Source organism: Salvelinus fontinalis, chromosome 21, assembly GCF_029448725.1.
Source record: "Salvelinus fontinalis isolate EN_2023a chromosome 21, ASM2944872v1, whole genome shotgun sequence".
In the NCBI taxonomy this organism is placed as follows: Eukaryota; Metazoa; Chordata; class Actinopteri; order Salmoniformes; family Salmonidae; genus Salvelinus; species Salvelinus fontinalis.
In genome coordinates this window covers 28,135,834-28,148,935 of record NC_074685.1, presented here as the reverse complement: position 1 = coordinate 28,148,935, position 13,102 = coordinate 28,135,834, and the positions used below count along the sequence as shown (strand labels likewise).

The 13,102-nt window shown below is 43.7% G+C and overlaps 1 protein-coding gene across 2 annotated transcripts in view; it reads left to right on the top strand.

Moving 5' to 3' along the window:
• The window catches only part of LOC129818532 (PHD finger protein 24-like), a 28,980-nt gene extending 16,527 nt beyond the window's left edge, over positions 1 to 12,453 (top strand). The window contains exons 4-9 of one of the 2 annotated variants that reach the window (XM_055874528.1): positions 2,828 to 2,906; positions 3,396 to 3,598; positions 7,765 to 7,931; positions 9,470 to 9,502; positions 10,354 to 10,434; positions 10,527 to 12,453. In XM_055874528.1, coding sequence (XP_055730503.1) covers positions 2,828 to 2,906; positions 3,396 to 3,598; positions 7,765 to 7,931; positions 9,470 to 9,502; positions 10,354 to 10,434; positions 10,527 to 10,623 — 660 coding nt within the window. In that variant the 3' untranslated portion in view covers positions 10,624 to 12,453. The remainder of the gene's footprint in view (positions 1 to 2,827; positions 2,907 to 3,395; positions 3,599 to 7,764; positions 7,932 to 9,469; positions 9,503 to 10,353; positions 10,435 to 10,526) is intronic. The other variant, XM_055874529.1, reaches the window with a different exon arrangement.
• Positions 12,454 to 13,102: the final 649 nt, after the last annotated feature.

Here is a 13,102-nt window from a genome sequence, read left to right as displayed (position 1 = left end):
TGAACAAATAAGGTTTTATATGTAAGATGGTTAAATAAAGAGCAAAATTATTATTATTTGTGCCCTGGTCCTATAAGAGCTCTTTGTCACAAACTGCCTCGTGAGAAGTGACACTCATTCTTATGTTTAATACATGTATTGTGTGTGTGTGTGCGTGGCAGGCTTACAATGATGGCAAAAAACATTTGAGTGCGCTGACCCTGGTGCTAGAGGGGGTACGCAGCTGGAGGTTGAATGTTTGAAGGGGTACGGGACTATAAAACATTTGGGAACCACTGCTCTAAAGAATACTCCTATCTTTCCTGAAGCTACTGTTTATTTGATTCCTTAAAGGGTCTAGTGAAAGCCCAAAGAGCACTGGACTCCATATCCTGTTTTCAAGCTCCAGATTAGTGCGCATATTAAGCTTTAATCTAAATATATTTCGGTGGGCGACGCTACTGGAAATGAAATGGTTTGATATTCATGTGATCTAATAACTCTGGGCTACCCAGAGATTTCACCCATCATGGCCAATTATCCAACCCAATTATTACCTTCTGTCCTCCAACTCCCTCCTCTCAACCTGCTCATCAGGGTTGAGGGCCTTCGCATCCACCACACACCTGCAGATAATTAACTTCATTGAAGTTTTAATGTGTTCGACCTGAACTGCTCCCTCGCCAAGTTTTCAGCGTGAACAGCATGGTAGACAGAATCAGGTAGACATATAGTGCACATTCAGACTCATCACCTTTCTGGAGTGTAGTAAAATGGCTGCTAGGCTTATATTTTCCTATTACCGTGGTTGTTTATTTCAGGACAGTTTCTAAGAAGCGATACTATAAAACCATCTAGCAGCCGTTTTACGACAGCGCATGCACTTGACATACTTGATAATAGTAGCTTCAGAGAAACTGCATAATAAGCACACCAAGGCTTTCTGGAACATGTATGACGCATGTTGAACTTAATGTGTTCAGACACACTACACATTAATCCATTAGGGCACACACCATATATAATCTACTACAGAACACTTCAAATAATTATGGTACACGCCATTATAGCGCATGCAGTGGGTCACAGTTTGTGCTAGGGCTGGGCGGTATCCAGATTTTCATATCGTCCTACCGTCCTTCTCTCATCCTGGGATTTATGTTATTACTGGCTTAGTACACAATGGGGCACCAAAAACAACCCACAAAATCCCATTGGGTGTCTATTACCAAATTTGCAGAAGTAATAGTGAATTTCCATGGAGGCTGCTAGCTAAATATTCTAACGAGCGCAAACGAAAATAAGTGAATTGCAAAGGTCAAAGTTTTATACATATAGGTAGGAGCTACCTAATTTAGTTTGGACATTTACAAGCTAATGTGAACGAGATTTATTGTGCAAATGAACAAAGTTGCCGCGTGCTTGTCTTTTTAGGAAGAACAGTACTGGCCCCGGAGCAGTGTACATGCTCTGCTTGGAGAAGAGGGACAAGAACAGAGAGGAGAAAAAATGCAAGGAAATCATAGCAGTGGCAGCTGTACAGACTTCTCAAACACAGCAGAAAGCGAACACTATATGATGCCCCATCTCCTCATTAATTCAGCCACTTACTTAGTTAACTAGCAAGTTAAACTTAGGGGAAGTGTTAATGCAAAATTATGATATTTGTTTTTCACAATGAAAAAAATATAAAAGGAATGGATCGAAATTTACAGAATTAGTACCTGGAGTAAAATTGGAGGGTGAAGGGTCATTCTTTTTCAATTTCAGTCGAGGAGTTTTTTTTTTTTTTTTTTTAGTAAAAAAACCCATCTAGTCCATAATTAAGCAATTACATTTTTAGAATGAGCTTTGTTTTAATTACTATCTTGGGTATAGCGGAGGGTCTCTTTTTCTTCTCTAACTTTTAGGGAGGGTTTAGGTCATATATATTTTGGTTAAGGGAGGGCCGTTTTCATTTCAGAGATGTCCAATTTCCTCCATGTAACCCTTATTATAGCATTCAATCCCTAAGATATCTTGCTGCATTTTGTAAACATAGATCTAAAATGCTTCTTATTGAAATTTTTGCTAGGCATCAGACACATTTTGTGCTTCAGTTGCCTACTTTTTTGTTGTGTAGCCTACTTTTCTCTGGTAAAATGCAAGATTAACTTTAAGCAAAACATTAGGAAATGTAGCTGGCTACATTATTTCTATGATAAACATTAAAAATATGATGGCCATGTGTCGTTTTTGCAAAAAAGACCTTGCTTTTTCATTGTCAGATCATTTACTTGTGTGGGCTGCCAACCAAATAGCGTTGCGCTTCTGTTGTCATCTGATAAATTAAGCTATTTTCTGCCGAATGTGTTGCACTAATGTATTTTCTGTGAAGGAAAACTGTAGCTGTACGCTACTAATCACTCTATTGAAGCAAAAACAATAGCCTTTCAATATAAAACGCAACCCATGTCAATACACTGCTGGACTCACCTGCTCCCGCTTTCTCCAGTTGTGCCATTTTCAAACAAACACATGACTGGCTCAGCTGTTATGGGGAACTTTGGTAAGTTTCATGTGAAATGAAGACCGTGATCTGCTTTACTTCCTATCGTATTGCACAAGTTGACTGCAGGTATTTACTTCAAGAAGCTACAAATATAAAAATGTACTGAACAAAACAAAAGTCTCAAATTTCTGATGGTATTGAAAAAAAACATCCTGAGGCTATTTCCAAATACCTCAGTATACGGTATCCCGCCCAAGCTAACTTTGTACTGCTTTCCAGTACCTTCTACTTGACTTTACTACAGATGCCAGTTTATCAGATCTCTCCCCATTTAACTGTGACCTTTCCCTCCCACAGGACAATGTGAACCTGCTTCTGACTGAAGAGGAGATGTACAGCCTAATGGAAACATTCAAGCAGTGCAAGATCATCCCTGGTCAGTCATACTGCTGCAGCTCTAGAGAACAATACATTTCATAGCTGACAGATCTCCATAAGCCGGGACAAGAAATGCTTTATTTGGTACAGCACAGTTGACAGATTAATAGATCAGTACATGCATACAGGGCTGTTCTCATACAGCTCTTCAAGTATCTCTGAACCAACCCTCTGAGTGCATTGAGTTACTGAGTACAGAAAGGTGCCAAAAGCTCTGTTTTTGTAATGGCACATGCCCATAATAACTAAAAAATGTCTATATAGGAATTATTGGTAACTACCTGTTAATGTATATATTTGGTAGCAATTGTCTGTTTACAGGTAGCTATAAAACTGCACACTATTACAGCCTTGTTTCCTACTGTGTGAAGGGAAATCAACAAGAGGCATTTCACCTTTTGTAAAATGAATAATAATCATAAACTATTTGTATTTTGGATCACTGCTTGTGGAGATGAATTTTGGTTCAATTGCTCTTGCTGTGTAGAGTCGTGCCTGGTGTCAGATGAGCTGCTGCAGTACCGCCACTTTGTGTCCAAGCAACTGTTTGAGAAGGACCTGTCTGATGAGCAGGAAGAGGAGGTACTGGCTCAGTTCGCTGCCCTGGACCCAGAGAAGAGGGGCCAGATTGAGTGGTCTGACTTCCTATACCATGAGTCCCTGGGAGTGCTCAGGAAGTTCCGCACCGAGGTACCAAAACCCATCAAACACACACTCATATACTCCGGATTCCCTTGTTCCAGTGTTAATTTCGTCAACAAAAATAGTGACTCAAATATAAGTCAAACACCTATTTTTCAGTGGCAATTGACAAGACCATAACTGTCTAAATAGACCCAGAAACTATAACTAAACGAACATTATTTTAATTTCAGATGTCTAAAACGAGACGAGACAAAATTATATCTAACTTCTAAGTGAACTGGATGAGTTTTTGGAGAGATTGAGAGCTTTTCAGTGATAAGCACAATTAATATTAGAAGCGCAGTGCAGTTCTGTTCAGCAATGGGATGTACATGCCACACCTGGCACACAGCCTGCATCAGCCGGTGAGCTGCAGGGGAGAAAGCGATGTGTGGGCAGACAGGCTCCGCTCCAGGGTGTGTGGGCAGACAGGCTCCGCTCCAGGGAGTGTGGGCAGACAGGCTCCGCTCCGGCTCCGCTCCAGGGAGTGTGGGCAGACAGGCTCCGCTCCAGGGAGTGTGGGCAGACAGGCTCCGCTCCGGCTCCGCTCCAGGGAGTGTGGGCAGACAGGCTCCGCTCCAGGGAGTGTGGGCAGACAGGCTCCGCTCCAGGGAGTGTGGGCAGACAGGCTCCGCTCCCGCTCCGCTCCAGGGAGTGTGGGCAGACAGGCTCCGCTCCAGGGAGTGTGGGCAGACAGGCTCCGCTCCAGGGAGTGTGGGCAGACAGGCTCCGCTCCAGGGAGTGTGGGCAGACAGGCTCCGCTCCAGGCAGTGGGGGCAGACAGGCTCCGCTCCAGGCAGTGGGGGCAGACAGGCTCCGCTCCAGGCAGTGGGGGCAGACAGGCTCCGCTCCAGGGAGTGTGGGCAGACCGGCTCCGCTCCAGGGAGTGTGGGCAGACAGGCTCCGCTCCAGGGAGTGTGGGCAGACCGGCTCCGCTCCAGCTCCGCCGCACTCTCTTGCTTCCTTGTAGCTAACCAGTCACCACCAGCCTTCTAGTTAGCTACCCTTTGTCTGGTTAAGAAACACAAGCTGCTTTATGAAATTAAAAACAATAACCGCATTGTTTAATAGCAAAACAACAGTCTAGCTATGCCTTTATCTCCCTTGAGTGTAGAAAAGTAGAATGTCTTTGAAGTTGTAGTCTCACTTAACGTTCCCACATTCCCCACTGCATTTCATTTACATTCATAGAGCATATAGTAGGCCATTCTAAACCGGACCGTTAACTGAACAAGGTGTAGCCTAAAATGGTTATGTTACCTCATTAGCTAGCTATAGCTAACATGGGGCGTGTTCAGCAGGATGGAACATTTTGGAACATTCAGATATAGAAATATGATCTGTAAAACAAACATGCCTCGCTGACGTGTTGCAGGAATAGGAACAACGTCGTCTCTATTCATGGAATTTCTACCAGCAACATTCAACAACATTTTGCAACTGGTGACATTACCAGAAATATTTGGTGGCACAGAAGAAAAGGGATAGCAAACAATTTATTGACCAATTTCCTTTTTCCACTACACTGACTTGGTAAATATTGTTATTTTGAGTTAATGTGGACCCAGTGACTCAGACTTGAGCAATTGGACCAGGACTTGAGCACTGGGACTCAGACTTCAGCCATAGGGACTTGTGACTCGACCATTGGTGAATCGGACTTTGTCTAGGACTCGAGTACAGGGGACTTGGGACTCCCGATTTGGACATGCGGTTTAGTGACTCAACTATATCACTGGGCGAAACCCCAATTGTGGCCGATTCATCTGTGGAACATTGACAACAATGGCAATGATGCAAGGTGCAACCCATACTACTTTGCCAATACTTTGCTGCACCATCTGGTGATTGTGCTTCTCTCTGTCTCTCTCTGTTTTTTTTAATGTAATGAGTAATATCTATGTAGGCTGAATTAGGAATTTACATGGCCAGCTAATTCTTATAAACTCAGCAAAATAAGAAACTTCCTCTCATTGCCAACTGCTTTTATTTTCAGCAAACTTAACATTGTGTTATTGACTGTACGCTTGTTTATTCCATGTGTAACTCTGTTGTTGTTTTTGTCGCACTGCTTTGCTTTATCTCGGCCAGGTTCTCAACTAGCTTACCTGGTTAAATAAAGGTGGAAAAAATAACATGAACATAACAAGATTCAACAACTGAGACATAAACTGAACAGGTTCCACAGACATGTGACTAACAGAAATAGAATAATGTGTCCCTGAACAAAGGTGGGGTCAAAAGTAACAGTCAGTATCTGGTGTGGCCACCAGCTGCATTAAGAACTGCAGTGCATCTCCTCCTCATGGACTGCACAATGATTTGCCAGTTCTTGCTGTGAGATGTTACCCCACTCTTCCACCAAGGCACCTGCAAGTTGCCGGCCATTTCTGGGGGGAATGGCCCTAGCCCTCACTCTCCGATCCAACAGGTCCCAGATGTGCTTAATGGCCATGGCAGAACACTGACATTCCTGTATTGCAAGAAATCACGCACAGAACGAGCAGTATGGCTGGTGGCATTGTCATGCTGGACGGTCATGTCAGGATGAGCCTGTAGGAAGGGTACCACATGAGAGAGGGGGATGTCTTCCCTGTAACGCACAGTGTTGAAATTGCCTGCAATGACAGCAAGCTCAGTCTGATGATGCTGTGACACACTGCCCCAGACCATGACGATCCCGCTCCGGAGTACAGGTCTCAGTGTAACTGTAACGACTCCCACCGAAGGTGGCTCCCCTTCCTGTTTGGGTGGCACTCGGCGGTCGTCGTCACCGGCCTACTAGCTGCTACTGACTTTTCCTCCCCCTCCCTTTTTGTTGATTATTGACACCTGTTTGTGGTTAGGGTGATTTGGGGGGCTTTATTACCCAGCAGCCCGGCCTGCTGGGTGTGCGGGATTGTTGTGTGTACAGTCTGTACATTCTTGTGTGTCAGGGTACGTGTTCGTTGGTTTGTGTTTATTCGTGTTTCTCACTTTGTTTGTGGTGAAGCATTTGTTTTAGAGTAGCATCGTGTTTTCACCCGTGTGGGGATTTAAATTTGGAACGCTACTCTGAACTCTCTGTCTCCTGCGTTTGACTCCTTTCATCCACGACACCCCGGGCATTACAGTAACGCTCATTCCCTTGACGATAAACGCAAATTCAACCATCACCCCTGGTGAGACAAACTGTGACTCGTCAGTGAAGAGCACTTTTTGCCAGTCCTGTCTTGTCCAGCGACGGTGGATTTGTGCCCATAGGTGACGTCGTTGCGGGTGATGTCTGGTGGGGCCTACAATCCCTCAGCACTGATGGAGGGATTGTGCGTTCCTGGTGTAACTTGAGCAGTTGTTGCCATCTTGTACCTGTCCCGCAAGTGTGATTTTAGGATGTACCGATCCTGTGCAGGTGTTGGTACACGTAGGACGGACAGCTAATCGTCTTCGCAGTGGCAGACTGTCTCCCTGTAGCGCTGTCTTAGGCATCTCACAGTACGGACATTGCAATTTTTTCCCCTGGCCACATCTGCAGTCCTCATGCCTCCTTGCAGCATGCCTAAGGCACCTCCAAGCAGATGAGCAGGGACCCTGGTCATCTTTCTTTTGGTGTTTTTCAGAGTCCGTAGAAAGGCCTCTTCAGTGTCCGAAGTTTTCATAACTGTAACCTTAATTGCCTACCGTCTGTAAGCTGTTAGTGTCTTAATGACCATTCCACAGATGCATGTTCATTAATTGTTTATGATTCATTGAACAAGCATGGGAAACAGTGTTTAAACCCTTTACAAAGAAGATCTGTGAAGTTATTTGGATTTTTACGAATTATCTTTTGAAAGAGAGGGTCCTGAAAAAAGGACGTTTCTTTTTTTGCTGAGTTTATGTTTGTCATATTTCTGCTGTTGGGAAGAATAGGATGTTATGCATTCAAATATTTTGGTAGGACAAGGCTATGTATGTTTGTGCACATGGTCACTGATTATGTTAACTATAGGTTAAAGAGGCAATAAAAATGTGATTAAAATGAAAGGGCATTTATTTGACTAAAATGGCCCACTGTTTTCATCATTTTGACAATTAAACTAAATCATTAATCAAATGACAAATGTGACTAAGACTTAATGATATGTTAGTCAAAATGAGACTGGACTAAATCTAAAAAAAGAGAGCCAAAATTAACACTGTCTTGTTCCCAGAACTCGTTGGTGCGTCTGTTGAGCGCTAAGGAGAGAGACCACGTGCGGTCAGTGTTCGTGGGTTTGGACCTGGATAAAGATGGTGTGGTCACGGGAGCAGAGACCCGCTGGGCCCAGCAGTCCTGGTTTCAGAAGTTCAGCAAGGAGTCCCAGTCCTGCAACGTGAGGTGAGCATAACGCTGGTGAGACTGAGCTCAGGACCATCCATCTACAGGAGATGAGGTTGAAAAGTTAATTCAATGTCTGTCACAGACTCGCAGTCAGGCGCTCCAACTCAATGTGACCTATTTCTCCTCTTCTATCCGCCTCATGCTCTACAACAGGGAACATCAACTAAATTCAGCTGCGGGATGATATTTTCATAATTACAAATATTTTGTAGTCTGCAAATTGACTGCAAGAAGCCCAAACGGATATAATTTTGTACTAAAACATAATACTTTTAAACCTTGCTTAAATTTGTATACAATCACATACAGTATATCTCTTATGCGTGGGAATACTTGGGAACAGATTTCCAAAGCTCCCTTGGAGCTGATTTTACTGGTGTTTTCAGTCTTTTATGTCCAACAATAAAAATAAAAAAATCTATGAAATCGCAGGCCGCCAGTTGGGGAACCCTGCTCTACAAACGAAGAACTAATATTCGTTTTTTCTTATGGTGTGAGATGCAGCAAATTGACTGTGCCTGTGAGAGCTGTGAACTAAAGCTGACTGCTGGGGTTTCATCTGAATTTTCTCACATTGCTGTAGATGCCTCAACTTTTAATCATATTTCAGTGCCAACAGCACAGTCTGCATTGCTGACAAATGCCCATCCTGTCTTTGAAGAACACTCAGTGGGGTCCATTTTTGTTGCTGGCTGTGGTTGCCATTTCACTTTGCAAGAATGTTCAAGCCACAATAAACTCCACTGGTTCAGTTGTGGTTAGATGCAACAGGTTGTCAGTTGCTATTGACTGGGGTAACAGAGGTACAGGTGCTTGTTGTGATGTTACCCTTGTGCTGCTGGTGATAGGCCCTGGCTCTTCTCCATCTCAGGGGTCGGGCCTGCTGCAGGCTCATCAGTGAGCTTGGGCCTGCTGCAGGCTCATCAGTGAGCTTGGGCCTGCTGCAGGCTCATCAGTGAGCTTGGGCCTGCTGCAGGCTCATCAGTGAGCTTGGGCCTGCTGCAGGCTCATCAGTGAGCTTGGGATTGCTCGCGACATGGTCCTCTTTATTTTTTTGTGCTCTTGGCAGCGCCCAGCCATTTTTGGATGTCCATGCTGATAAACGCTTAGCCAACCACATATAATTATTCAGCTTGTCGCTACCAAAACATAACAAAGCTAGTATCTACTAGCTAGGTTATTATTAGCTGTCTGCAAAGGTGAACAACTTTTTTTCCCCCCTGTGAAAAAAGAAACCCCACCCTGGGATCCGATGAGCTTCCTTAACAAGGTAAAGATGGTCCCTTATGACATAACCATGCCCGGCTTTGCTACCTCATAGAGTTGGCCCTGTTCAGGGCTGCTCTGAGCTGTATGAAATAATTTACATAAGCTAGCTTTATTTCTATAACTCACCTCTCTTCATCTGTGTTGGTCTCACTGTGATCTAGACCTTCTCTCTGATACCAATTAATTCACAATAAGTGTGTGCATGCACTAACTTTTTACCCTCCTTCATTGTTATATGTCATGTAATGCCATTCCATCCTTCACAGACTCTTTGGATTGTGTTCTCCTGTGAATTGTGGGTAAGTGACACAGCACGGCATGGGTTATACGTATTTTTCTTCAATTCGGCACATCCAAGCCCTCAATCCACAAGTAATCTCACACAACCTATTCCCTGTTGACATTCCACCCATCATTTCACTCCCCCACCCACCAAGGTAGGATAAAGCCCACCTGAGGAATAAGGAAATCACAGATATAAAGTTGAAAGAACAAATTGAGATGTCTAGCCTGTACTCCAAGAGTCCTTCCTATGATGATTCCCTGTTGGTTTGATAAGATCGATCCAGTCCTCTCATTAGAAAGATCAAAAGATAGGCTTTCGTTTTTCTGTGAGAAGCTCTAGGAGGCTTCACTCATCAGCTTTGAGGACACAGGGGGCTAAGTTGACGTGAGAGGGTCTACGCCCAGAACTGAGAATGCATTCTAATTCCCCTCTTAGGTCAGAAGCTGCTGTTTTTTAAATGTATTTTTTACAGCTTTTGCATAGAGCTTACTTATAGTATATGATATACATAATTTTAAGCCGGAGAATGTATAATGTAAACATAATATTAAGCCAGAGAGTGCGAGAAGATTGAGATGTAACAGAAAGTGTTCACAAAGCAGACCTTGAACCTTTCTCTGTCTTTTAATAAATCACGAGTTTGGCTGTGGCCTGGAAGAGCGCCGTTTGGTCTCAATAACCCACAGACGTTTTCAGTGGGAATGTGGTTTTGCACTATATTTGCACCTGACCTCTTCACAGCTGAAACAAAACACTTTTTGAAAGAAAAAGGTGTCTTGTCCTTGGCAGACATGTTGGAAACTCAATGCCACCAATTGTAGTGTATAGTGATACAATATTTCTGTTGTGTGTTTCCTGAGGCAGTATTAGCCACGTTGGCCCCATATCTGAGAGCAGTCCAGCCAGCTCCAGCAGTGAGAGAAGCAGTCAGAAAGATGACAACAGGTATGTACTAAATGTAATATTTAGTGTGTTTGCAGTAAGCAAGCCTCAGTTTAGAGGAGTTGGCTCCCTAACCTCTCTGTTCCCCTCACCAGACCAGTGAGCTGGGAAGACTTCCTGAGGGAGAGTGCCATCTACATCCTGGCTGCACGGCCCAACAGCTTGGCCATGCACATCCGCCTACCACTATAGCCCAAGAGACCTCACCCTGCCTGGGAGAGCATATACCATGGCAGTATAGGGGACAAACCTGAGCCCAATAGAGGAATACTGCACCACTTAGAGACTGGACAGAACAAGCCATCTACAGATCTCCTGCTTCACACCACCGATCAACGACCCACTGAGACCACCGATCAACGACCCACTGACGCCACCGATCAACGACCCACTGACGCCACCGATCAACGACCCACTGACACCACCGATCAACGACCCACTGACACCACCGATCAACGACCCACTGACACCACCGATCAACGACCCACTGACACCACCGATCAACGACCCACTGACACCACCGATCAACGACCCACTGACACCACCGATCAACGACCCACTGACACCACCGATCAACGACCCACTGACACCACCGATCAACGACCCACTGAAAACAACCGATCAACGACCCACTGAAAACAACATTCAATGACCTACAAGTACTTACTGACAGTAAAATGACAACACAAGCAGACAGCCCACTTGTTATAGACAATCATGAAAACACTAAGGATAAAAAGGCAACAGCCCATTTTCACACACAAGCCAACAATTCAGTGGTGCTTTGAAGGCTCGGGGTATCCTGGGAGGCTCACTTTCCCCTAAATCAGTGCTTCCCAACTCCGGTTCTTGATTACACCCAACGGCACACATTTTTGTTGTTGCCCCGGACAAATTAAATGAGATGTTTTTGTCAAGGGCTTCATGATTAGTTGACAAGTAAAATCAGGTGTGTTTGTCTGGGGCCACAACACACATATGTACCTTTTGGTGTCCTTGGGGACCAGAGTTGGGGAAACGCTGCCCTAAATGATTACTTTATACATTCCATTTGTCGTGTTACAGTCTAAGACACCTTTTGTGTGATCGATTTTGAATTGGATAAGAATTACATTGATAGGCTGTCTTATGCTATCACATAACCTGCTATTGGTTCAAGCATCTTATTTGGATCATCTTCTGTATTGTATCATAATTGTTGAAAGTAAAATAGAGGGAGATTTTGTCATTGAGGGAGATTTTGAAGCCCCTTCAAATCTTGGTTGATGAAGGGATAGACTTCTGTGTTAAGACTGACAGTGCAACTGCTCCTGATCAGCACATGTACCAAACAGGAATGAAAGCTATGTGCATACATAATATTATATATCAAGACATATGCCATATAAGTATAATGACATATATTATTATGCATTTAAAAAGCTGTATTTATTCTACCCTCCATTTTTCCACTCACTTGTTTAAGATCCATTTATGTTATCTTTAAGCGAAGACTATGATGGAGGTTGTGAATTTGTTGTTGTATTGGACACTAATCCAGTAGCTGGCCTGTTCATTCATCCATAAGTATATTTGCTCCTGTAGTAGCCTTCTACAACCACTGCACATGACAAAGTGGAATAATCTGCTGCTGCCATTCTAGTATTTTATTTGAACACAGAAATGTAGAATTGTACAGCTTTTGAGGGTTATTTCTTGGAATTGAAATCATGCATTTAAAAGGATCTCCGTAGGATGAGTAAGATTGGAGCCTACACATTCGGCCTTCATGATACTTGCAGTAGCATTGCGTCGGACTCGCCTTGTACATTAACTGTGAAATGTATTGGCTTTATGGAGTGGCATTACAGTTTGGGTTAGTTAGGGGAACATGTTAATACATTTTCCCAGGTGCTACAGTATATCATGTCTATGCTCATGTAATGAAGGTCTAATGTCTGGTACTTGAATGCTAAGATGGTAAAGGCTGGGGAATATGTGACAGTGATGAAATAAATGCATGGCATTAACCCTCCTAATGGACTCTATGTACTACGTGTTTCTTTGCTAAGTGTCCAATGCTCAGGGAACAAACGTTAGTGTCTTTACTAGATTACATTTGCTCTATCAAGATAAATGTAAATGTGTAAAACTGTAAATAAATGCCAAGAGTACTATATAGATAGCGACTAACCATTGTATCCTAAGCAGCTCACTGGAGTGTTGTTGAGTGGAGTGGCTCATTGAAACCCCTCAGATGTTCATGTGGCGCCAGTAAGCGTGAAAGGCAGAGTGATCCACATTCTCCCTGGCTGGGTGGTTTTCTAAGAAGCTCTACCTTGCGGTGGTGGGCGTAAAATGGTTACTGCGAGTGGCTACTGCCACCAACACCACTGAACACTATCCCCGGGAGTTTGTCAAGACTTTTCTTCTGAAAAATAAAAGATTGGATCCATCTCTAAATGGAGTTTTAAGCTTGGGGATATTTTCTTAGATGAGCGTTTATAACACTTTCATAACAGATTAAGTGATGATATTCTGTTTATTGGCAGCTCTGAAGAAACTCAACTAATCGATGTGAGAATGTTGTTCATTGACTACAGCTCACCATAGTGCCCTCCAAGCTCATCACTAAATTAAGGACCCTGGGATTAAATGGCTCCCTCTGCAACTGGATCCTGGACCACCAGGC